Raw genomic sequence first — 27280 nt, 5'->3', positions numbered from 1 at the left:
AAAGGGTGATGAGTCAAATAACTCTCGTTGATGTAATGGTACATGTAGGCGTCTACTTCAACATCTTATTTCTCAAGAGGTAAGCTTCTTTTCAGAAAAAATTTTCTACAAAGTAATGTGACAACACGAAAGAAAATGTAATATCAAGGCAAAGAATACAATTAATATAGACACGGCCACACGGGTCATTGTAGTCCAAGGGTGTGTTTGGTTTATTACCATATATTTTCTAAAAAGGTCACTTTTATTAATAATAGTTGTACCAACAACCTTGTTGGGCAACCAAAAACGTACATACAATACTTGCATCATTCTAAAGATACATTAGTTTGGTTTATAACTACAAAGAATGTATGACTTTCATTCTTGAAAGTGTTTGGTTGAAACTTTGAAATTACAGTTTGGGTAGCAACCATTAAAATGAGCAACCTTCTCCTGTGCACAACATTTCTGCCCATCCTACCTCCTCTACCCCATCTATGTCTCAGTGGTCTTTCATCGGCATGTTTTGATCTTCTTCCCCGTTAAGTGAGACACCGGTTCAGATACAAGAGCTCCTTTCTACTTTAACCGTATGTGAAGAGTGGGATTGGCTTATGATTTTGTAGAGTTTAACAAGTATTTATGCAAATCAGATATAGAGGACTTTGCAACAAACTTTTGCCTCAACTTTTAGTGGAATTTGAAGTGTTCACCAAATCCGTAGTTCATTCTAAAATCAAGAAATCAATTTTTTTTTTTTAAAAAAAAAAATCATTTTCTTCCTTGTTTAGTATATTTTCATTTGTTTCTGGAGATAAATGTACTAAAATATATATTATATTTTCCGTATTTTGCTATTCTATATATTAGCTCTTAAAACTAATTTGTATGTAAACTTTCCTATATTATTTCTTAGGGATAATGATTGGTACATATTTTGTGGAGGGAGAGATCTAGGATAGTTGAATACTAAGAGGTGGTGGATCAGAATCATTTTTTGAGGAGGTCCAAACAGGCTTTGGACAATTTAGGTTTCAAAGTAGAAGACTACTAGCATACAAGAGTTAAAAGCAAGAGAAAAAGAAAAAGAAATAGGAGGACAACCCTTGGAGGAGGTAGTGATACTGATACTAGACTACCAGCCTTGATGATTGAAACAACATTGACGTTTGGACCTAACAGTCAGTCGATAGTGAATATGATTGGAACCCATGGTTGCTTTGGGTCAGCCAAACATGGTCCTTTTGGCCTTGTCACTGGCCATTACCTAGTCCTAGACCATGATCACGTGTACCTTGTCACCAGACAAGAAACAGATGGATCAAGAGATGGAAATTACAACTCATTCACTTGAAAATAGGTTGACTCGGTTAATGTTATTTATCTAATGAATCAAAAGGAACAAATAAACAAATTATGCGAAAATGAGAGCAGGTCAAATGGTCGAAAGTTGCCAGATGCGTTCTTTCTAATGTGTATACATCTACTTATTCAAAAAGTCGGATTATTATGGTAATAATATAGTCTTTTGTAGTTCTACCCAACTATTTATCAAGAAAAAAGGGACAAATATTTTAAGGTTCAAACTGACCAAACACCTACATAAAGATACCCATTTTGATTCAACCCTGTTTTGACCCATCACCTAATCCACCCTTTGACTCATTAACTAACCCGCCCTTTGACCAGATCGTTTTACCATCCCTAACTGCCTCATAGAAAAAGCATATACCTAGGATCTTCCAGCTTTCAAGATTGATATCAAACTGGATTTCTCATACCACCTCCGGCATTAATAACCTGCAAACAAAAAATACCCTCCATGACACCTATGCCAGAAACTTTCTAAGCATCCAGATGAAACAAACAATTATAGCATGGATAAAACTATCGTATTTCAAATCAATTCATAAAGAAGACATTCATATCAGCATAGCATCATTTGATGCAGATAAGTTAGAAATCAGTTATGAATGATATAATTCAATGGAGAAATAGTTCCAGATCTTTGAGTTAGATATCAGATCAATACATAGAGAACTTGGCTTTGGTGTTTTCAAATACTTGTTCAGCAATAACAGCTCCATTACCATCAGCTTTTTTGATTTCCAAGCTAGCTTTTTGATAAAACCCAGTACCTCTTAATGCATCGGCAATGAAATCATCAAACCCAATTGCAATTGCTGCTTCAGCTTTTGCACCATACACTAACCTCTGTATCCACATAACAATGAAAATCTATTATTACTTGACTTAACTAAAATAATCAAATATGTAGTGATTGTAGTTTAACGAAAATGTTGCCAAATATGCGGATTAGACAGGTAGAGTTAAGGGTCAAATTGTCTTGATCCAAAACACTTTTGGTCCAATCTTTTCATGTTCCCTATAAATGGTTTGCGTTGGTTATGCTCATAAAAAGTATGTTATCACGGTAACAGTCTTTATTATGTAGTAAATTTAAACAATAAAATACACTTTGGGTGACTTTCACCCTGTTTGACATCATATTTCCATTTTTGTGCTAGTTTTTTTTTTTTAATATTACCCGTTTATATTCAAACACAATCTGAACTAAATCAACTAACCATTCATAGGCATATGGGCCAAACTTTCCATCTCTAATATGGTAACAGTAAAAAGGAGAGAAACAAAACCTTGATTCTTGAAAGATGAATGGCACCAAAGCACATAGGACAGGGTTCACAAGAGGCATATATCTCACAGTCAGAGAGCTCAATTTGGTTGAGCTTTTTGCAAGCCTGAGATTGTGGTATAAATAGTTATTTAAATAAAATAGAAAAATAGAAAAAATACAAATATGATAAGAGTACAAGACTAAATTCACAAACCATAATACTCTAAAACAAGTCCATAAAAATAAGAGAAAAAGACATGCACTAGCACCAACAAACAATAGTAATGCATACATGGAGATTGGTGTTAAAAAAACTCGTAAGATAAATGGAATAAAGAAGCAAGATAGCAATTTGACACTATTTAAGATTTGCGGAATATAAGTGATGGAACTGAACACCGAACACATCGTAAACACACGACAAAACCATAATACTTGACCGATAATTCTTACATCTTAATATTAGTATGTGTCTAAAAAGATTCTAACCTCTCTTACTGCTGTCACTTCTGCATGTGCAGTTGGATCAGTGTGTTTTAAAACCATATTATGACAACTCACAACAATCTCATCATTCTTAACAATAACTGCACCAAATGGACCTCCATCTCCACAATCTACTCCTTTGTATGCTTCTTCAACAGCTTTTGTCAAAAATATGTGATCCCTATCTTGTACAACTGTTTGACAATAAAAAAAATACATATTTTCAATATATTTATTGTGTATATTTCTATAAACACTTCCTCTGTCCCAGAAAGGCAAAAAGATACAGAGCTTCCTCGTTTAGGTTGTCTTAATCAAAGGCAATTTTCCTTCTTCGCATAATAATTTAGGAATTTCCATATTTGTCTAACAATAATTAATCAAAGTCATTAGTGAAAGTGTGAAACGGTTCTGTGTCCAGATCTTTTCTCAACGTTCTTTATTAAGGGGAAACTCAGGGATTTGAATATATTTCAAAGAAGTCGACCGTTCCGATTTTCAAAGTGTAGTTCAAGAATTCTTCTATTAATGAGTATGCAGTCGATCGTTCAATTTTTGTTGATAAAATGCAGAAATGTGACAGCATACATGTAGACTTAAAAATAAGCAGCTGAACCAAAAAGAAAGATACGTTATAGTGCATCTTATCTAACCTTGCTGGTGGGCAGCGAAAGCTGAAGCAACTGAGACAGTTCCATCTTTAGTTTCAACAACTATTTGAATGTAAAACAAGAAAAGTTAGTACAGACATCTTTAGGTATATGCCCAACCATTAATGTACACCATTTAAATAGTTAGGAATTTGTTTCTGCAAAATAATAGATCTACTTATTGCTAAAAAGCTTAATGAACAAAAAAAGAACAAATCACGTAAAGATATAGTTAAATTCAGAACAGCAACACTTGAAAACAAAAGCAAAAGAAAAGGTAGAAACTTATGATACAGGTGACTATGTATTGGAATAACAGTCCCGTAGAGGCCTAACCTTAAGAAGTTCCGATGAAAATTACAAACGACCCTAGAACAAGTACCCACACAGTTCAAAATGGAATGACAAACAAACCTGTACCGAACCAAACCAAGCCACTAGCCTAGGACGATACCTCACTGCCTAAGATCTATATCCATACAGCCATGGGTCCCCTTACGGGCAACTCCAATAAATCTCAACACCAACTTTTTATGCTTCTAATAAAGAGAATAAACATGTCTAAACAAATATTCATCTAATACCTAGTATTAAAGAATGGCCCACCCAGCCCGTTTTCATACAAGATTGATACCATGCCCAATTCCCACAAGACCATTCGCAAAAACTATCAGCTGAGCTCCTTGATTACATAATGTCAAAATAATTTAAAAAGTCTTTGCTAGCTTTAAACACTACCATCGATTCGATAGTTTGGCAATTTTAAACTAGCTTAGTTTAAACAGAATAGATTAATGCAGAAACCTCCGTTCCAACATATAAGTAACATATTAACTTTACCATAAAACTGATTTTGTCGCCACACAATTCTAAAAAACTTGTGTTTCTAAACTAGTTTAGGTTAAGGCTGAATTGGGTACGGTTATTACTTTTTTTAAGCATATCCGATCGGATAATAAAAGGTCAACAGATATATATATCATATGAAAAATGGATCTCGTGTCATGTCATAAAAAGTAAAGTCGAGATAATTAAATAAAAAGTGGTGAATACAAGTAGATGTGAAACGAAGATCGGAACTTAGTAATAAGATGCAAAGTAATTAAAAAGAGAGTAGTGAGTGAGTGACTTACTGTTGTCATTAGCGCCAGTCTGATCCTCCATGATATATTAGATTGTAAAAAATGTAATTTCAGATGAGAGCAAACGGATGATTTTGGGATGAAGTAATGAATGGGAGGTTAGAGTTGGAGATAAAGACAAAAGACAGCAAGAAATTGGGAGATGGAGAGACGTATGGTATAGGGTATCAATAAACTATGGAATACAACATGTGATTCGGGTGTTCAAATTAGAAAAAGGAGAAAAAAATAAAATTTATTTTTTAATCTCCATCCTTTTTCAATTCGAAACGAAAAAGAAGAAAGGAATGAAAAATTTTGTTCTCACACCGGTAAATGAGACCGAGATCAATATCCGATTTTGATAGTTTTCGGGATTGGAATTAGCTAATATTGTCTAAATCTTGTGCTGATATTGACTTATATAAGACCCGGACCATTATTAGGTAAAAGAGATTTTTAAAACTAGTACCGTTGGTGCTAATATTAGTACGAGACGTTATCAGTTGCATGCTCATTCCAAGTTCAAAATATTCATATATTGGTAAGTTATAGTGGATTTGATAATAATATGAAATCTATAGTTTGGACATTTGCGGCTCGAGAAAGGGGAAATGGTGTAATCGTGCCGGACATGATCTCTAAAGGTCGATACTTAATAATATTTAATTAAATAATATTATTATTTTATTTTAATTTATAAATATATGTTTTTAAATATTATGTGATAACATGGAAAAATAACAAGGTAGCGTGAAGAGGTACTATGGGCATTAAGTGCATCGGTTTAGAAAGGGTGATGATATTTGTACCACATATATTGATACATCTACCACAACTGTGCATTAAATACTTGTATTGTACTCTGTAGAACTTGTACTCTGTGGTAACTTTATCAATTTTTGTGGTACTAATATCACTTCTCGTTTAGAATACGTCATGTTTATGGTCATGTAGTCCGATATAAACTTCATAGAGCTAGTGAAGCTCAATTACTTTTTAGTGTACACTTTTTGGCATGTTTGTTTTTCTAACTATTAAGTGACTAATATATAAAGTGACTAAATGATTAAATAATGTTTGTATTTATTAAGTCAATATAATTATTTTTCTAACTTATTTATTAAGTTAAATATAGACTTAATGAATTAAGTATTTTTTTTATTGCCAATGTGAGACTAGCCCACTTGGTAGATACTTATGCCTCTTGGGGAGAATACCAAAATTCAAATCTTGACATAGGAGAATTTTGGGTAATTTAGGAGTAGATTAGATATAGTGTAATAATTTGCTCTTCAAAAAAAGAAGTATTTTTTTTATTAAGTCGATAACACAAAATATGGGGATATCATACGTACAGCGGCTGTATGTATGATAAGTACAAGTAAGTTGAAAATCAGGGAGCATTTTTGATACATATATAAATTGAAGGATAAAAGTGTAAAATCAGGAGGCATGTTTGTGTGTGTAGTACCTAAGCTTGGGTACAATTTGCTGTACCCATCATTTTCCCCACAAAATATATACTTAAATCCTCGATGCAACATTTTATGCCATAGCAACTTTGAACGGATTGGTATGTATTGGCATAGAAAGAAGTAACCAATTAACTGAGAAGGGTTTACAAGAAGTTGTCTAACACCAATTAACCTCAGGTTCTATACTTTTAATTAAGGGCAATTAAATAAGAATATTTTTAAAATGAGAACACTTAAAGAACTTCATTTTGATGTATTAAAAGTATATATATAATTTATTATCATTATTTAAGTGTTTAAAAACATATTAGAAAGATCATGTTTCTAAATTTTTGTTTAACACTTTGTAATTGATCAATATGACTTATCATGTAGATATCAACTTAAGAGAATCTTTACTATTAATGTGGAGAAAATAGACAATAATCTATCATTTTCGAATCCCCATTTTCATCTTTTTATACATACAACATAAAGTATATAAGGAAAAAATGTGTAGTCGTCTTGCTTTATTGGCAAAAATCATCGGTAAGCTTCGGCAAATCGGCAACACTATAGCACTTGTATCGGCTACTTTTGGCAAGTTGAATCGGCTACTTTTGGCAGCCTTCATCGGTATGTTTTGGCCGATGCTAGAGAACGTTGGAACCTGACATGTGAACATTGGGAGCGTTTTTTCATTTCTTAAAGTCCTAAAAATGAACTTTTTTTAAAAAAGTATTTACAAAACTTATCCCTATCTTTATTTACTATATATACAACATAATCTTACTTTCATTTTCACTTACAAAAAATTTACTTACTCTCTATATATCTTATCTCTTTCACATATATTCTTAAAAATGATTCCTACTAAAAAATCAACCAAAAACTACCGAGCACCAAGAAATCAACTCCCATTTCAACTTTCTAGAACCATCGAACCACAATACAATTTCGGCGGTTCTTCAAATCAAAATGAAACTCAAAACCAAACCATGATTAGTGAAGACTTCTCTCAATTGTTAACCTCGGAGTTCTCCGTGCAAATCGACACGGGCCGCTTTCAACTTCCTAGTTCCCAACCCATTATCACTTTTCTTGATGATGATGATAATGAGCAAATGCAACCTGACGAGGCATATGACGATGTGCGAGACACCTCTAGCAAGGAGGAGGTGGAGGCGCCACCTCCACCCGGTCGTGCATGGGAATGCGAAAAAAGTCGCCTCAAGCACAAGAGCATCCCCGATCCCTTGGAGTGACAACGATGAAGAATTGTTGGCTCGAACATATTTTCATATCTCTACTGATCCTGCCACCGCCGATCAACAAAGATACGAATCCTTTTGGAATAGGATTCATGAATACTACAATAAGGAACAAAAAATTCATTCACGAACATACCATCAAGTCAACACAAAGTGGAAGAAAATGCAACCAGTATTGAACGTGTTTACCAGCATCTTCAATATGATGTTAATTATCTAACCTTTATACATAAATATATTTTACGTTTTTATCTATATATATATATATATTATGTTGTTTTACGTTTATGTGTATATATATATATATATATATGTTGTTTTAAGTTTTGTATTTATGTGTTTATAGAAACATATATAAATGGGGTAGCGGTGCTGATGAGGGTTATATCTTGACACAAAGCTTGGAAGAGTGGGCGAAACGACACAAGAATAAAGGATTCAAACATATCATAGCTTGGAAAGTTACAATAAAACATGATAAGTTCTCGTATGTTCCACCGGTGAGTGGTTTTGGTACCACTCATACTTCGACTGAGCCTACTACTCCTACGAACGACACTCCTTGCACCGAAGATACTAGCGGTAGTGAGAAAAGGGCTTGAATCGATGAGTCTTCGAGCCACTACACTTGAGTTCCTGATTTGAATGAGGACTCGATGCCTTCATTTGCTCGCAAATCACGTAGTAAGGCCACAAGTTCGGTCAAAAACAAGGAAGTGTTGCTTGGATCCGTTGAAGAGTATAGGGAGGTGAGTATTGCACACAAAGAAGAAAAGAGGCTCAATCGCCAAAGGAGGATGGCCACCACCGTCGAATGTGAGAACCTTGCGCGGGAGTTGTTACAATCCCAACTCGAATTTCAACGACAAAAGACGATGGAACTAGACCTCTAAATCTTTGCGCAACCTCGTGAACATTTGGTCGATCCCATGCGTAGCATACAAGTGCAATGCAAACGCGACATCGCCGAAAAATACGGGTGGCCAAGTGATAACTTGTTGTAGTTTGTTTATTTTCTAGTTGTATTGTTTTTTTATTCTTAGTTCTAAATGGTTTTAATTTGTATTTGTATTGTGTTTTGTAACTTAATGAAACTTTAGGGTTTGTTTGGTAAGTTTTTTAAATTGACAAATTGGCAAAATGTGGCACTTTACCATCAACTTTGGCAAGATTTCGGGTAGTATTGACAAGTTTTTGGTAAAAACATGTGACATCTCTTTATTGGCTAAAAAAAGCCAAAACTTGCAAATTTGTCAAAAAATTGGCGCTACATCTTTGCCCCTAAGAGATCTAGTGTGATTCCTGTTTGGCTTTTGAATTCACATCAACTTCACTTTAATTATAAATATATATAGGTATTGGTTCGATTGAAATATATTCACTTAATATTGCAGTGCATCATGTTTTGGTAATAACATATAATACTTATGAAATTCATCATATTGCTTTGCCGCTTTTACCGTTGATACATTAGTTTTATATACTTGATTTATACACGTGTGCTTTATAAATATTCGTGCATTACTTTCATAAATTACTCGTACTACAATGTGAATATATATATATATATATATATGGAAGAGGTAGCTTAACACAATTTGAGCCCATATTAGTTTAATTAAGCCTAAGAAATTAAGCAAATTAGAGAAATGGAGAAATATATGCCTTACCTGGCTGTTGTTGTCATACAATCAATATATACAGGAATGTTTCTTCTATCCAAAGCAGCTTTTGATGATGGTATGAGTACACACATCTTTGTTTTTTACCGCCAGGCCGCTGGAACTCTCTTCTTAGTACCTTTTGCCTGTTTCATTGAAGGGTTAGTTAATTAATTAGTTTCAGTTTAGTTTATATATGATATGATATGATTATTATAAATATTTTTGTGTATCCATATGATACTTTTCATATTTCAGGAAAAATTCACCACCTCTCTCCTTCATCACATTCTGCAAGATTTTTGGTCTCTCTTTACTTGGGTATGTTTTTCTAAATACATAAAAAAAAATGGTATATATGTTTTTCTAATTTAACGTTGAGAGTTTATTTCAGGATTACAACCAGTTTAAATATCCACGGAATTGCCCTTAAGTATACAACGTCAAGTTTAGCTGCTGCAGCTTCAAATTGTCTCCCCACAATTACATTTTTCATCGCATTTCTGTTGAGGTACGATCGAATCAAGCTTATTAATTTCCTTTTGTTCAGAATAATTCCCAAAAATTGGTAAACAGGCTATAAGGGGAGTGTATGTGCAGTGAATTTTAATTACTTGTAACTAATAAACCTAATATTAATTAGTTAAGGGAAAATATATTATGTTGTTATAGCCAGTGGCGGCTTAAGGTTTTTTGAGGCCTCTAACGAGATTAATTTTGGGGGCCTAGTTCATTACCATATAAACTAAATTAAAAAAAAAGTAGCTCGTCTTTTGTTATTGAACTACAAGTAATAAAAAAATATGCAGATGATGCAAAAATCAAAAAGGCATTACTGCAATGCAAGTTATATAATGATATTTAATCCAAAATTCAAACACTAAGTCTAATATACAAGATTTTGAGACCTTGAAAATTTGGGGGCCTAAAACGATCGTCTAGTCTCATAGTACTGTTGAGCCACCTCTGGTTACAGCATAGCTACTGCTCTCACAATAAATTTGTCACATGATCAATAAATAAACAACGCCCCCTGAATGTCAACAGGAGGGAAGTAAATGCTGTTAACAACATAGTAGCTGACCCGGCCCGTTATTTAACTCTTTTGATATCTTCTAATTAAACCTAAATATTTACAGGATAGAAAGTGTGAAATTGCGTACATGCTCCGGTGTTGCAAAGATTACTGGCATAGTCGTGTGCATGGCCGGTGCAGCAACAATGGCTTTGTACAGAGGACCAGAATTGCACCTATTGCTACACCATCATCTTTTATCGAGCCATGCTGATCAACTTAATGTAACTCACGATTCATCAGGTTATAATTGGACTTGGATCAAGGGGGTATTGCTGATGCTCCTTAGCATCTGTTGCTGGAGTCTTTGGATTGTTCTACAGGTACTCAATTAGTTTAAGAGTAAATTACATAAACTGTTTCTGTGGGTTGTTGATTTTTTCATACTAACTATTCCTTGTTGGAAAATTTTGCACAAACCATCCCTTTTTGAGTAAATTAACGACATAAATAATCCCTCATCCAGTTTAAATGACTTTATCATCCTTTTTCAATACACTACAATAAATATATTGTTTGTAACTTTGTATGCACATTTTCTATACGCTCTTTAAAAATGGGTATTTTTTTAAAAATTATTCACAATTAAAAATGTGTATAAATGGTCTACATTAAAAAATGTGAAAAATTTACAACTTTCACATTTAAAAGTGTGAAAAAAATTGTTTACACACTAATAAGTTTGTACAATATTATATTTGTACACACTTTTACATGCATGTATAGAACATTTATTTTCGCAGGTGATTTCTACGCACTGAAAAATCATTTCGTCGTGGATTATTTTTACGCAAGTGCGTAGATATCATTCGCGAAGAAATGATCTCCATATTTATAAGTTATAAATGCATAAAATAGGTAAGATCTTTTTTTTTTACGTAGTGAGTTTAATTTGTTGGTCTTAATAGAAACAGTATAACCATATTCCTCCTAAATATATTAATCAGCTTCGTAGCAATTAGCAAGTTTTTTTTTTTTTGAATATTTTTATGATTATTAATTTATTATTTAAGATGTCTATAGGTTAACATGGGTTCTTAATCTAATACTATATGTAAAAGCTTCAATTCGGTTCGTGAGGTGAGATGATACTTTAAACATCAATTTGTAACTTTAAAACATGATTGTAGAACTTAACTAAATATATCATGACGTTTCCCTCAAAAATTGTCATTACCAATGCAATTAGAAAAAAAGAATTTTCTTTTATTTTAAAGTAAAGCTAGCACTACCTAAAAGAATATTTAAAGTAATATAATTAATTTAAAGAACCAAATAGATAAATAATTTTATCTAGTAAAATTAAAGTTAATTGAAGTAAAGAACTAAAGATCCCATCATTGACATGTTTAACTTCTTTATTTTAATTCATCGTCAAAAGACCATATTACTTTTATGAATTAAGGAAGACCTATCATTTCCCGTTAAAATTCTTTTGTATCAAGTTAGCCTTTATGAATCTCGACCATGTTGCAACCAAGAACATCTCCGATACTTTTTTGTTTTGTAATGCATTTTTTCAGTTAGTTAGACAAAAAAAAGTGACGCAACTCTTCAAGGACACGACTTCCGTCATGTGGCGCCACGTAAGCAACAAGGTTTTGTTAGGAAAATGGGGAAGTGGGTAGGGCCGGAGCCATAATTTTTTTTGCGAGGGGACAATTTTAAAGGTTGTTTTTCATACTTACAAGAGTCGTATCCGAAAATACAAAAAATAAATAACTAAATAAAATAAAATAAAAAAAGCCTCTACCTCAACAAATAGAAAATGGACCCTCAAAAAATTGGTTATCCACACCATGTCTAGCACTCATATCTAAAAATACTAGTTTTTTTAATAAATAATGACCACGTGTGTCGAGCAAGGTCTTATTAAATGGAAACGTATACAATCATATAATGCAAGAAACCCAAAAAAATATATTTCTTTGGATATAATTAGCTTGCATATATATATATATATATATATATATATATATTTTTCTCTACATTATGAAAGGGTAATGGAGGGAACCCTAAGCCCGGTACCACAATTGGATACCCATCGACTCACCCTATATGAGCCATATAATGTCGCTACAATACCTCCATCCTAATCCCCACATGATCTGGGCATCCGAAGGATCGAACCCACGTATTTAAACTTCACGTATAGGGCTTCATTGGGTAACAGGTATCTTAAAGGAATTATGTTTTGCCCTAAGTGGGGATCGAACTCGAGAGGTACCTTAAGGTCACCAAGTGTTTGCCTTACCACTAGGCTAATTCTTTGTTGGTTTTCTCTACATTATGATAATTATAAGTAATTGTTTGTGATAAATATATATAATAATTTGAAAGAAAATAAATTTTCTATAAACAGTTCCACTATAATTAAATAAACCTACATAATTTATAAATAAAGTCCATAAAACATAATTTAGGAACAACACTTAAACTACACTTAAACAAACCAAATTAAACATAATAAAGTCCAACACACTAATAAACTACATATAACAATACTTCTCCTTAATGTCTTGTTTCGCTTTCTCCATGATTGATCTTTCGGGTTCACCAAGATGACTGTAGTGGTCAACACTTTCAACTCTACAAGCTTGATTTGGGTATTCTTTGCTTGAAGCTTCTTTTCTCCAAACTTCAACTTTTGCTTGCCCATATTGATACGCTCCTTACTCGACTTAAACAGCCCATCTAACTTCACCGAGAGACTATCAAATGTGTTCGAGTACCTAGCCACCCCTTTTCCCTTGCCGGACGAACTCAACGACCCCCTATGAGTGGCTCTCCTAGTCGCGTCTCTCCCAGGCGCGTGCTCCGGGAACACAGACTCATCCTCGATTAAGTCATTAAGATCAAAGTTCACACGTGCATCTGAATCTTTTTACACAAAACATAAAAGATGTTTGCGAATTTTAAAAAAATGGCCAAAATATTTTTAAAAAAAATCAAGTCGAAATAAACAAAAAAGGACCGAAATTTATACCTTGACTTTGTGGTTCGTTGGATGATGATATTTTTGACCTTTTTGTGGTCGCTTCTCCATGAGTTGCCCTTACGTCTTTCTCGGTCACATAATGAAACTTCGATGACCATCTCATCTTTTCCCAAATTTCCAAATACTTGAAATAAGCCTTGTAAGTCCCATGATACTTGGCGAGAACTTTCTTAACCACATCCGCATCATTTGCACCACTTTGATGATTGTTTGAGTTGGTGAGACGAGTGTAGATTGCATTGAAGTTTGAATTTAATGGACGCATCTTCCTCCATTTTGCACTAACATCTTCCACGTCACGATAATCTTTCTGTTTCTTAAAAAATTGTGATCAAACTGTCCGTTATCCTCAACCAATACGTCTTTTCTTTTTGATAGTTAGTTAAAAAAATCAAAAATGCATATTAGTTTATATATATATATACAAACCGAAAATTTATATATATATATATTTAACCGAAAACTTATATATATATATATTTAACTGAAAAAATATACACCGAAAATTTATATATATATTTGACCGAATTATATATGAAAATGTATACCTTCCTCCGGGTCTTCGGTAACCGATAGCCAAGCCGTGCATAAAGCCATTTCTTCCTCCTTTGACCATGGAATCGAGGGTGTTTTCAACCTTGGTTCGTCGGGTGCTTTCTTTTTGTGTTGACGCTTATTTTTGAGCCTTGAACCGCCGACTTCATTTTCGAGTTGGGTTTCTTGTATAACTTCAATATTGGGAAAAAGAGGCCTTGGTCATGGTGTATGTCTTGACAATGATGGTCTTGGTGATGGAGTGTCAACAACTCGTTGTCGATCTAAAAAAAATAGACATAATATTATTAAACTGTATAAACAACATATGTATATATATAATTAAACTTCAAAAAAAAAAATACATAAACAACATATGTATATATATATATATATAAAAACAAAAAAACTATAAATATATAAACTACATTTATATAAACATCAAAAAGTGTATAAACAACAATTGTATATATGTATATAAACAAAAAAGTAAAATACAATATGTAAAAAGTTATCAAAAAATGAACTCGGCATGTTTTGTGGTGCCGTAACCCGACCAAAACCGTAATAACCAACTCGTTGTGGCTCATAAAATGGTATAAAACCCGGCATTTGTGGTGGCGTACGTAGCACCCATTTATGGATCAATTGGAACAATGTTGCGTTTGGTAGCATATTAGTATCGTTGACGTCTTGTTGATTTTGATTGTTCGGACGCATAAGACGATTATTGTTATTAATATTAAAATTAGGGTTGTTGTTTATTATTATTATTATTATTATTATTATTATTATTATTATTATTATTATTATTATTATTATTATTATTATTATTATTATGTGAAAACATTGCTAAAAAATGTAAAAAAGAAAGAGAAGAAGTAGAAAAGAAAGAAATAGATGTAGTACGTGAAAAGTAGAAAGTTTATATAGCAATTGGTAAATTAAAATTAAGGGTTAAAAAAATTTTTTTTGTAAAGAAAAAAGTCGTTGAACGGTTATAAGTCTGGGAAGAAACAAAAAAAATGGGGCGATCGATTTCAGTTGCTTGGCGATTTTTTATAGTGTATCGCCCAAGCCCTTAATTCTTTTTCGAAAAATTTCAACGATGGACTTTTAGCTTTTAACTTTTAAGATTAAGAAAATAACTTTAGTGTATCTTTTGATATTCGATCATTTTGATGGTTTGAAATTCTTTGATTCTTTTTACGCATTAATATTTTTAACAATAATAAGCTAAACATAAAGATCTTTAATGTTTTATTTTGTTTAGTTTTTTTTTGATTCCAATGCTTATGTCTATTATTCCTGAAAAGGCTTTTAAAAATCCGTGATAACTGATAGTTCTTCTATACTTTTAAATATACAGATTGTATACACACACATGTTAATATAGTTATTTCGGATGTCAGTACAAGAAAGTTGGTTTTTTAGAACGACTAATGTTGTCCCTAAATGCCACATATGTTGTCCCTCAAAACATGTGTGATGACACATCTTAAAGGTGATCAATATCCTTTAATAGTGATTAAATTAAATAAATTAATGATAAACGATAATATATCAATAAATTACGAAGACGTTTAGAAAATCATATTAAACAATTAATATTTTTTTATATACATTTAAACAAAAGTTTTAAAGCAAAAATAACAATATTATAATAATAAATTGTTTACGTCTCAAAACTAGTCCCAAACCATTGGAGGGAAACATTTCTTTATGGCGGGAAATTATAAAATAAAAGAATACTTTTGGTGGCGACTTTTGTAGAATATGCATGTAACCGGTTTCCAAAAAAAATAATTATAAAAAATATCCGAAAAAGACTTTAGCGACGAAATTGTCGTCTATAAATCTTTTTTTTAGCGACGACATTGTCGTCCGTAAATTTTTTTTTAAAACTTTTTTAACTCAAAGTCTTGAAATTTTGTCGTTTAGTGCCTTTTTGCAACGATATAATGTGTTGTCCCCTCAAAAACTTCGTCATGTATATATATATATATATGGGATATTGAAATTCAATACTGAAATATTAGATATTTGACTTTGTAAACCTCTAGTTATGAGGATGAAACAACCCATCCAATTTTTCAAATTTTATTGCTCTTCCTAAAGAGTGGTAAAATTTGATTCGAACAAATTTAATAACATGTGACTTTCGAGGTCGTTCATTCTTTTGTTTCTTTTTTAAAACGCTGAAGGATGTATTATTAACAAACTACTAGCAAAAATTCATTCTTTTGTTAAGTCTTCTAATTACTTGTTCAAATAAAATGCGCTCAATTGATATTAACGATGTGATGACTATAGGCAAAGGTCCTGCCAAGCTATCCATCAAAGTTGTGTTTCATATCTCTTCAGTGCTTGTTGAGTTCCATGCAATCGTTTATTGTTGCCGTCATTTTGGAAAGAGAAGCATATCAATGGAGACTTGGTTGGAATATCAGACTTCTTGCAGCGGCTTATTGTGTGAGCATATTTCCACCTCAAATACATTTTAGATGTTTATTAACTATGTAGTTCTTAATAATGCTATGTTGTGTTTACTTCTGGTTTTAGTCTCAAAAACCAATACTCGATCGTATTTTCTTCCAAATTCACTTCAACGAGTTAACCTTCACCGTGCTTCGCGAGAAACTCTTCATTTTGAAACTTCTATGAAGGCAAAAATGTTTTTGGTTATTGAAAATTAAATAATTAATTACATAAAAATAAATTTAAGGAATGAAAGTTAATTTATACTAACTTAAATGCAGACATTCTAAATAGGCAGCGGCTATCTACACACATCAACTGTTTCCAGAAACACATTCGAAACGTCCCCTTTTATGTAAAACTTCGCGTTTATCGCTCCGTTTTATATAAAACGCCGCGTTTGGCCGGTGTGTAGATAATAAAAGTTGTAAGGAGAATTACACGTGGTCTGACACACATATCAGTCATTCCCCCGTTTTAGGTACCGTTTAACCTAATACGTAGCGTTTTATGTATCAGATCACGTGTAATTCTCCATATAGTTTTTACTATCTACACACCGGACAAACGCGGCGTTTTATATAAAATGGGGCAATAAACGCGGCATTTTATATGAAACGGGGCATTTCAGATGTGTTTTTATGAACAGTTGACGATATATCTATAGTAGCACTCTTTAAATATAATAGTGATCAACTTTTAGTTGAAATATTGGAAGCTAAAAAACTTTATTTTACATCGAAATAAAAATTAGGGAGGAGTTAATTAGATAAGCATAAACAAGGGCGTAGCCACCATAGGGCGGGGAGGGGCGCCCGACCCCCTGAATTTTTTTTTATGATGTAGGGGGTATATATGTTTCGTGTAGAAATTGTTTGATATATTCGGTATCGAGTATCGACCCCCCATTTTAACTGTGAAATTTCCTTTATATACCAAACAATAAAATTGATCCATTACATTTTACAAATACAAGAAACACTTTAAAACCACGACTATTTATGATAAAGGCTAAGCTACTACAAATACAAATAAATATAATGAAGATTCTAAAATTTCACCACTATAATCAAAGATCCATAAAAGGAAAACATTATCTAGACAAGATAACTAATTATATAAGTTGGTTTTGTTTTACTCAATTTTTATTTGCCTAACCAAATTCTTAGGAACTAAACTAAGTCGGGCTTTGTTATTCCTTTTATGTGAAAATGATGTGTAAAACGGTGATTGTATATACATTATAAATAATATTGTATTTGTGCACACTTTTAGTTATTGTGAACAATTTAAAAATTCTGTCACGCTTTTATGTGTGTAAAAATATGTAGAACTAAAAGTGGGTAGAAATTTATCCACACTAAAAAGTGTGTAGTGTGGATAAATTTCTACACACTTTTAGTTATGCACATTTTTACACACATAAAAGCGTGATAAATTTTTTAGTTTTTTCACACTAAATAAAATTGTGGATAAATGCAACATTATTTATAGTGATAAAAAGGTTAAACTTGATGGTTTAATTTAAAATTTTTACGTTCATCAATCAAAGAAAGTTACATATGAAAGTTAAATTCACACAATAAGAAAAATATAAAAGGTACTTACACTCCCAGATCCTACACCCTATATAAATATATACAATATAAGATACAATATACAGTTACTAACAAGAAAAGCTATTATATAAATCACAATTTTAAAATAAATTATAAAGATTTCATTTTAAAAACATGCATGGTTAGTTATTTTTGGCATTCATTATCAATTTTTATACTATAACCAAACATTACAAAACATATAGTTTGACTGAAATACCATAGTAGTTTATATGCATTATGACATGCCATGCAATGTTAAAAAGTGCTTATGCACATTAAAAATGTCAGGTTCTTAATTTTCAAAATTTAACTTTCTCATTTTAACCTTAAAGTAATTTTCTTTACGTTACGTAACACTTGATGAAAGTTATATAAATTTATTGTGTTTTTTAGATGTGTTTTTATTAGTGTAATTTTTATTAAGCTTTGTATAACACAAAAATATATGTAAGATCAAGGTTTATAAAAAATGATTTGAATATTCAAAATATGACACTATTAGTGGAACATAATTATATATATTTTCGTTGTATATACTCTAATACTCGTGATTATTACAAGTTTAATACATTTATATTCCAATTTAAATCAATGGTCTATATATCTATTGGGTGTGTGTTTGTTCTTTAGGGTTTTATGGTGACGGGGCTTGCATTCTACTTGCAAACATGGGTAATTGAGAAGAAGGGGCCAGTTTTTCTTTCCCTGTCTACTCCTCTTGCTTTTATCTTTACCACTATCTCTGCAACATTTCTCCTCGGTGAAATAATTGGTATTGGAAGGTATGAATTCCAATGTTCATTATATGATTTGAATTAGTAATTTCATATAGTAGAAAACTTTTTTTCACTAGCAAATCATGAATTGTCTCATTAAATGATTTGGTACATGTTTTCAAATTATAATTCAATACGTTTGTAATAAAACATATACACCCAAGAGTACTGGTAATGGTTAGTTGGTTACACTACCACATCAAAATGGTGTGCACGTCAGCACCAAAACATACAACCACACCAATTCTGTAAACTATCTTAAAAAATTAGACTCAAAAAAACCATCCACTACTCTAAAGCAAATACATGCACCCGGAAAGTAATGTGTTGTTAAATATGTAATTGGGAATTTTATTTTATAAAAAATCTTTTCATCCCACAGTTTTCCGATTTAGCTTTAACTTTATAAAAAAAAAATGATCGAGTTTACAATGTAGTATAAAACATATGAATGTTAAAACAAAAAGTGACTAGTGAGATTCTGTACATAACCTGTATATAGATTTAATTTTTTTTTTTTATTTACTAAGTGTGATAGGTGGCATCTTGCTAATTGGAGGCCTTTACTTTGTTTTATGGGGAAAAATCAAAGAGGAAGAATTATTAGGCAACAAATTAAGGACTCTCGAACATAAAGGCAATACCTCCGCCAACATCACATAGCTAAAACAATACTCGTATAAGTTTTGTCAACAAGTTGATTAGAAGATATACATGTTAATTAATGGTTCACGAAAAGGTTTTCTCGATTCCTACTCCAACATAATTTTGTTTTTCTTCTTTTTTTTTTTTTGTTTGTTTCTTGTATCTTGTATCTAAAAGTGTCTACTTCTTAACTAAAACTTTTTCTTTCTTCCAAGTTGATATTTTGTATTTTATAACTCTTATATAAGGATGACCAAAATGCTTGTGATATTTATGTAAGTGCTAATTAATAAAATAAAAATATGATTGTCCGCCAGAATTTTGTCTTGGCTTTTGTGGAGTTTTTACCGGGTGGGTGGGGCGGGCGGGGGAGGGGATCGGGTAGGTCTACGGTATCCAGTCCTGATAACCGTGATCTGGCCCTTGCTGTTCTTAAAAAAAAGTGTACCCCCAACCCTTTTTAATTAATAATAAGGTTGGTCATTTATTAAATTAAATAAGATATTTAAAAAATAGAGAATTAATAAGGAGAGATGATTAGGCTCAAAGAAAGATTATATATGGGTGTTAAATGTACCCCAACCCCCCTCTTTTAGTTATATTATAAATAGATGCCAGTAGTAAAGTAGCCAAATACAATAAAATATTCAATCCGATCCATAACAGACAACAAGAATTTTAACATAACTATAAAATAAGTAAACACGTAAAATCAAGACGACTAATAAAGTAAGCAAGGAGAGGCCACGATGAAACACAAACGACCTCTTATGGACTAAACCAAAAACCCGTTATACAAAGCCGCAAATACCAAAGATATTTATTCACCGTCCGCATTTTTCAAATTCCCGCCTAATTTCCGTTTGCCTGATCCATTTGTAGCAACTAATTTTGTATAGATATTGATATCGGGTCGGGTTGGGTCGGGGTTGATATGCCCCAGTCCCTGATCCGAACGGGTTCGAGTATAGGTATTCTCATCGGGTATCAGGTTGCCCCGTCGGGTCGGGTTTTTTTTTGCCATCCGTAACCATGAATTTCTCAGTAAGGTCCCTAAAGCCCCAAATATTCAGAATCTCACTCGGCATTTGTTGAAGTACCAACATAGTTAGGTCACAAAGAGAAAACTTCATGATCCTTAATATCATCTATAGTTACCGAGGGACTCTTAGTAGGCTCAACACAAGCTAGTTTCAGATTTATCCTCCATAACACTACTGTTCTTGAAACCCTGATCATGCACAAAAGCACCCTTATTAGATTGAGTAATATTTTCCTTGGTTACATCAGCAACCTTATCCGTGCAAACACTATTTTCTTTCACCTGACATGCTGGATGTAAAATCCTTTGTGTACCATATATTGCTCTCTACATTCATCTCAGCATCCTTATTCTTCTTATCATTTAATTTAGCTTGCTCCTCGCCCGTCACATTAGATAGTTTATCATCCTTTTCATTAACTTGCACATCATACACAGATTGGTCCCTTCTCTCTGCAACATCCGCGGCAGCACCTTTACTAAGAGTATCAAACGTTTTAGATCCAATGGGAATTGGAAGGGGTTCACTTCCACAAACTATATATTCGTTGACTCTCGTGTCAACAAATCCTTGTTAAAAACCAAAGAAACCCATCTACTCTTTTATCATTATTGTTTTCAGGTAGCCTGAAAAGGCAACCATTTTCTGAATTTCTGTTATGACAGTTCTCTTCAGTCCTTTTCTGACATTCCATTGGCATCACTAAATTCCATATGTTGTAGCAACTTAACCAATGAGTATGTAGACTTCGTTTAGAGTAATGACCAAATATAACTGTTGGAACCCCAAGCTGATCTAGTCTGGCTAAAACCAAATAAACTTCAAGCTGACTCAATTCCATATGATTCATTTCTAAGCTGACCAAGTCATACTCATGTTAGGATAATGCAAGCCAATACTACAAATTATCCACCCTAAGTAAGCTGATCTATATTTCCAAGCTTATTTCAGCAACAAAATAAATTACAAGCTGACGTGTATGCAAACTGATCCGTACCTTGGCTTATACATAACTTTTTGAAGCCAAGTATTCTATAAGAGTAAGGTGAACCTGTGAAGGCTATTAAGATCACCAGATTACCTTAAACTTGGGTAAAACATGATGGAGTGATTTGTATCCATAATGACTTCATAGTTATGATAGCTTGGGTCCATGCCGCATCAAACACTTAAAACAAGAAAAAGAAAGTGGCCCAGTTCCATCATTCTTGGACTGATCGAGATAAGACATCCAGATTCATCTCAAATTTAAAATACCCTTAACATCAATGAGACCTATACTGAGAAAAGGGTTGTGATATGAGGCTGGCATTCTTGATATTTGGAACGACATTGTTGTTTGGGCCTTAGGGTCGACATTGAGTATGATTGGAACTCAAGGTTGTCTTGGGTCAGCCAGACACTGTACTTTTGGCCTTGTCACGGGCCATCACCTAGTCCCAGACTATTGGCAGACCTCAATTACCTTGGTCCTTCAACCGATTCCATAGGATATAACCACCGTAGTCAGAAAACCATGATTACTTGTACCTTCTCGCTAGAAACATTTGGCTCAAGAGGCGGAATTTTCAACACGTCTACTTATAGAAAATGGTTGATGTTGGGACATGTTTTTTATCTAATGGGTCAAAAGGGTCATATGAGTAAATAATGCGTTGGTGGCCCATTAGTAAGGTCTTTGACCTTGGGGGGATCCACCTGGGTTCGAGTCTCACTTCCCACATTTGTGGGGGTGGATTAATAGGGATTTTTCGAGAGTTCTGAGATTCATCTCAGGCATGCATGTAATTTAGGAGTAGGAGTAGATCCATATGACGTTCTAAAAAAAATGCTAAAATGAGAACGGGTCAAATGGTAGAAAGTTACCCGACGTGTTCTTTTCTAATGTTTATATACCAACTTCTTCAAAAAACCAGATATTTATGGTATTGATACAGTTTTTTGTAACCAATACATTATTTATCAACATTTTTTTTTATTATTTCTCTACAGAAAGATGCCCATTTTAATGCAAACATATTTTCACGCATTGCTTAACCTGCCCTTTGACCATTACAAAACCCATCTGACCAACTAATTTTACCACCTCTAGGCTCTAGCTGCCTCAAGGAAAAAGCTTACACCAAGGATCTCCTATTGAAATCAGAATGAATTTCTCAAACCACCTTGGATATTAACAACCTGTTAACAACCTGCAAAAGAAAAGTCTCTCCATGACACCTATGCCAAAAGATATATGAGCATCAATACATCATCCATATTAAACAAACAATTATAGTATGAAAAAACCTATCAGATTTCACATTAATTCTTTAAAATATATTTATATCAATAGCAGCATCATGTGATGCAGAGCGGTTAGAAATCAATTATGAATGATATAATTCAATGCATATGCGGGAACTATGAAGGGTCGGGGGAGGAACCCACCCACCCAAATGTTTTCGTTTATTTATAGGTTTTTATATCAAACATGAATATTATACAAAGAGTTCTGTTTTACATACGGATGAACTTTTTCCCCTCAAACAAATTGGTTTTGACTTTTGAGTTTTGACCCCCTCAAACAATATGGTCACGTTCCTCCCCTTATCCAATGGAGAAATAATACAGATCTTAGAAAACGGATCATTACATAGAGAACTTGGCTTTGGTGTTTTCAAATACTTGTTCTGCAATAATGGCTCCATTACCATCAGCTTTTTTGATTTCCAAGCTAGCCTTTTGATAAAACCCAGTACCTCTTATTGCATCTGAAATGAATTGATTAAACCCAAATGGAATTGCTGCTTCAGCTTTAGCACCATACACTAATCTCTGTATCCACATAAATTATAAAGATCTATTATTACTTGACTTAGGAAAAATAAACAACGTAGTCTAACTAAAATGTTGCCAAATATGCGGATTAGACAGGTAAAGGGTTAGATTGTTTTGATCCACCGATCTTTTAATGTTTTCTATAAATGATTTGTCTTAATTATGCACACAAAAAGTATATTATCACAACAGCAGTCTATCATTTTACATGGTATTAAGTAATAATTTAAATGACTTTCAACCGTTTGACATTGGACCAATAACCGCTTCTGGTAGCATTTCTTTATAACATCATCCATTTGAACGCAAACACAATTTAATCGAAGCTTTCATTTTCTTTTTGTATCGGGTTCTATTTATAAATATGAGCCCTTGTTATTTTTAACAAAACGGTTTTCAATTATTTTATTAGTTGCTAATAGTGTTGATTTTTTTGTTTTAAATTTAATAACTTTCTGATCAAAAAATCATACATCACTGTTTTCTCAAGGTTTTTTTTCCCTAAAGCATGGCAAAGGTTTATTAGATAGGTAAATGGGCCAAACCTCCCATCCCAAATAAGATAATGTAAGAAGGAAAGAATTGAAAACAAAAAACCTTGATTCTTGAAAGTTGAATGGCGGTAAAGCACATAGCACAAGGTTCACAAGAGGCATACATCTCACAGTCAGATAGATCAATTCGGTTGAGTTTTTTGCAAGCCTGAGTTATAACAAGTATTTAAATAAATAAAATAGAGAAAGTACGATAATAGAAAACAAAATAAGACTAAATTCAAGAAACGATGATATCTCGAAAAAAGTCAAAAAATAATACGAAAAAAGGGCATGCAGGAGCAAAAACAACCAACACTAATGCGTAGATGGAAATTGAAGTTGACAAAATGGCTTAAGATAAATGAAATTAACCAGCAAGATATAAATTTAGCACAAAAGAACATTAAGAGTTTAAGCCGATTGAACACAATAAAAAGGAACACTTAACAGTAACACATCATACGCAAATGACAAAACCATAATACTGAGACCAATAATTCTTAAAACTTATGTGTATTATTATGTGTCTAACCTCTCTTACTGCTGTCACTTCTGCATGTGCAGTTGGATCAGTGTGTTTTAGAACCATATTATGACAACTCACAATAATCTCATCATTTCTAACAACAACTGCACCAAATGGACGCCCATCTCCACAATCTACACCTTTGTATGCTTCTTCAACAGCTTTTGTCAAAAAAATGTCATCTCTGTTTTGTACAACTGTTTGAAAAGGAAAATCGGCTAAGTCCCGAAAAGATACAGTGCTTCCTAATTTGGGTTGTCTTAATTAAAGGCAATGTCTATCTTAGGAAGATTATTTAAAATTTTTCATATATTTCAATTAACAATTCATCAAACTCATTAGTAAAGTAGATTTTTGGTCCACATCTTTTCTCAACCTTCTTTACCAATGGGAATTTAAATGATCTAAATGTATAGAAAAGCAGCCGATTTTTCCAATATCAAAGTGCACTTCAGGAAGTCTTCTTGAATTTCTATTTAAGAACACTGAAAACATACGTAAGAATGAGAATTTTTAATACAGTCATTCGGTAGCCAAAAGAATCCCAAACAGGCCTTATGAAGTTCCAACGACAGTTACAAACGACCCTAGAACAAGAGCACCCACACAATCCAAAACGAATTGACGATCAAACCCGTACCTAACCAAAACCAGTAGCCTAAAAAACGACACGTCACTGCCAACAACAGTCTATCTCGATAGAAACATATAACAATACACCCTGCAAACTGGTAATTTCAATAACTGTCCAGCAGCAGCTCCCATTTTATTTCCAATAAATCTGAATTCTCAATACCAACTTTTTATGGTTCTAATCAACAATATAAACACGTCTAAGCGGATATCCATCTAATACCTATTATTAAAGTAGTAGCCGGCCGTGTTTATACCAAAAATTTTAAATTCATAGATCATTCACAATAACTATTAACTGAGCTCCTCCATTACACCATGTCCTAATGGTTTGTTATTTTACCGGACTCGTCTACTAAAATTATGTGCTAGTGAGCTAGCTTTAAGCTCTATCATTGATTACATTATTCTTTGCCTTTTTTTTTTTACATTAATATATACATGATGAATAAACAAAGTTGATCAAGTAAAGTCAAAGTGGCAATCAGGTTTAGATTTATTAGTATGATGATGATGGAAAGTGATTAATAAGAAAGAAGAAAAAAAGAGAAAGGGGATAGATAGTCAGTGACTTACTGTTGTCGGCAGTAGTATGATCCTCCATGATCGGCAATGCAAATGTAATGAAAAATAATAGTATAAACAGAAAGATAAAATTCCTTTTAAAATGAAAAAACAAATAGGGAAAAAAGGTACACGCAACTCAAGTCAAACATTATCAACCCCATGCATATTTCAAATACCATTGGGAAACCTCCCTGATAATTATCCGAAGTAACGACAATTAATAGGGATATATCAAGCCAAGCCTTCATATAAGGACTATTTATCTCAAAGTTGATAAAATGAAGATTCGAACCAGAGACCTATAAATCACCATGCCCATGATCCTCCATGATCGGCAGTAGTATGATCCTCCGTGATCGGCAATGCAGCGTAATGAAAAGTAACTAGAATAATACTGTCGTACTTCGTTGCGAAATTGTGAGAGTTTATTACTTCGATTTTCACATAGTTTAAATATAACTTTCATTGTGTTGTATGCTAATATCATGAATAGGATAGGATACGATACGGTTAGAGCTGACAATTTCTGACACGGACCTGTTAGCACGACACGACACGACCTGGTTTTTTTGTGTTTCGTGTTTGGCCTTAACGTGTTTCGTATCTTAACAGGTCCGGACCTGTTAAGACACGATAAGATACGATAAGACAAGTAATATATATATATATATATATATATATATATGGACATGTTAAGACACGTTAAAGACATGATAAAGACACGTTAAGACATGATAAGACACGTTAAAACACGGTAAGATACGTTATCAAGTCCCTTATCGTGTAACCTATTAAAAATCGTGTCGTGTTTGTGTTTGAAAAAATTGACACGATTATCGTGTCGTGTTCGTGTTTAACCTTATCGTGTTCGTGTCTTATCGTGTCGGATCGGATACGATACGCCAACTCTAGATACGGTACATATTAATAGCAGACCACATAATAAATATAATACTTTATTATTTGATAATTTAAGGGAGGTGATATTTACGCTGAAGTTTTTTTGTACTTTTACGAAAATTTTAATGGAATTCCCATAATACCCTCATGTTGGTCAACCGAACTAGCCAATCAAACCCAAAGACGATTACTGTCCAAAATGTAATGATCCTTCATGGCAATCTCTTTTGCTTCCAAATTTCAATCATCTCAATTTCTCAACTTAGAAAATTTTTCTACATCGATTTTGATCAGTTGAAGTAGTTAGTCACCAGCCCCTCAGTTAAAATTCTCCAATCCTTCAAAAATTTAAAAATCATCATCATCGTCGTTGTTGTCATCGTAATCAGTCGAACACATTACTCATCGCAACACCAAATATGATGTTTTCATAAGCCCTAAAAATTCAACACTCGCTATTCAGAAACCGCATGAATTACAACACTCGTATGCAGCAAGAATCCACCAAATGTGAAAGAGAAGGTCATCATAGTAAATTACTAGATTTTAGATCCGTGTACTGAACACGAGATTTGTGAAGTCCCTCACTCAATGGTTTAACCCACAAGTGTAGAATAATAAGTCAAGTATGCACTAAATTAGACTAGTATTGCTTTGAATATAAATGCAAGAATATAAATAAAGCAATAAAGACTTAAGCAATAAATAAAGTAAACAAGTATGTAAATAGTGGAACACAAATATAATTTTCAAGTGTATTTTATTTAACAGTATTTTATTTATTGATGTTAAATAAAATACAAGGTTGTTGCGGAACTTAGATATTACAAAAGTAAGTATCTAAACAACCTATGAATTACAAGTGATTTATATTTTGCTAAA

General features: G+C 32.9%; 3 protein-coding genes across 3 annotated transcripts; 1 reads left to right on the top strand and 2 right to left on the bottom strand.

The window, feature by feature from the left end:
• Positions 1-1855: 1855 nt before the first annotated feature.
• LOC122586865 (guanosine deaminase-like) lies at positions 1856-5062 on the bottom strand. The gene is made up of 5 exons (XM_043758877.1): positions 4890-5062; positions 3760-3819; positions 3110-3300; positions 2640-2744; positions 1856-2196 (listed from the first exon to the last, which is right to left on the bottom strand). The coding sequence occupies exons 1-5, from the start codon at positions 4918-4920 to the stop codon at positions 2008-2010; spliced, it is 576 nt and encodes a 191-aa protein (XP_043614812.1). The 5' UTR covers positions 4921-5062; the 3' UTR covers positions 1856-2007.
• Positions 5063-9254: 4192 nt separating this feature from the next.
• LOC122587877 (WAT1-related protein At5g64700) lies at positions 9255-19391 on the top strand. Its single transcript, XM_043760036.1, has 7 exons — positions 9255-9427; positions 9525-9587; positions 9661-9777; positions 10406-10664; positions 16187-16345; positions 18583-18734; positions 19259-19391. The coding sequence occupies exons 1-7, from the start codon at positions 9255-9257 to the stop codon at positions 19389-19391; spliced, it is 1056 nt and encodes a 351-aa protein (XP_043615971.1).
• Positions 19392-22857: 3466 nt separating this feature from the next.
• Positions 22858-25618, bottom strand: LOC122589839 (guanosine deaminase-like). The gene is made up of 4 exons (XM_043762159.1): positions 25508-25618; positions 24305-24495; positions 23834-23938; positions 22858-23233 (listed from the first exon to the last, which is right to left on the bottom strand). Exons 1-4 carry the CDS (start codon positions 25533-25535, stop codon positions 23048-23050), a joined length of 510 nt encoding a protein of 169 aa, XP_043618094.1. The 5' UTR covers positions 25536-25618; the 3' UTR covers positions 22858-23047.
• Positions 25619-27280: the final 1662 nt, after the last annotated feature.

This window comes from Erigeron canadensis, chromosome 2, assembly GCF_010389155.1.
Source record: "Erigeron canadensis isolate Cc75 chromosome 2, C_canadensis_v1, whole genome shotgun sequence".
In the NCBI taxonomy this organism is placed as follows: Eukaryota; Viridiplantae; Streptophyta; class Magnoliopsida; order Asterales; family Asteraceae; genus Erigeron; species Erigeron canadensis.
The sequence above is the reverse complement of the archived record's forward strand: the minus strand, read 5'-3'. Positions and strand labels throughout refer to the sequence as shown.

Coding starts and splice junctions, on each gene's coding strand:
- LOC122587877 (XM_043760036.1), top strand. CDS start 9,255: ATGGAGAAATATATGCCTTACCTGGCTGTTGTTGTCATACAATCAATA. Junction 10,665..16,186: donor GTCTTTGGATTGTTCTACAG/GTACTCAATTAG, acceptor TGATGACTATAG/GCAAAGGTCCTGCCAAGCTA. Junction 18,735..19,258: donor GAAATAATTGGTATTGGAAG/GTATGAATTCCA, acceptor TTATTTACTAAG/TGTGATAGGTGGCATCTTGC.
- LOC122586865 (XM_043758877.1), bottom strand. CDS start 4,920: ATGGAGGATCAGACTGGCGCTAATGACAACA. Junction 3,820..4,889: donor GACTGGCGCTAATGACAACA/GTAAGTCACTCA, acceptor ACATTCAAATAG/TTGTTGAAACTAAAGATGGA. Junction 2,745..3,109: donor AAGTGACAGCAGTAAGAGAG/GTTAGAATCTTT, acceptor CCACAATCTCAG/GCTTGCAAAAAGCTCAACCA.
- LOC122589839 (XM_043762159.1), bottom strand. CDS start 25,535: ATGGAGGATCATACTACTGCCGACAACA. Junction 24,496..25,507: donor TCATACTACTGCCGACAACA/GTAAGTCACTGA, acceptor CTTTTCAAACAG/TTGTACAAAACAGAGATGAC. Junction 23,234..23,833: donor TTCAACTTTCAAGAATCAAG/GTTTTTTGTTTT, acceptor ATGTGGATACAG/AGATTAGTGTATGGTGCTAA.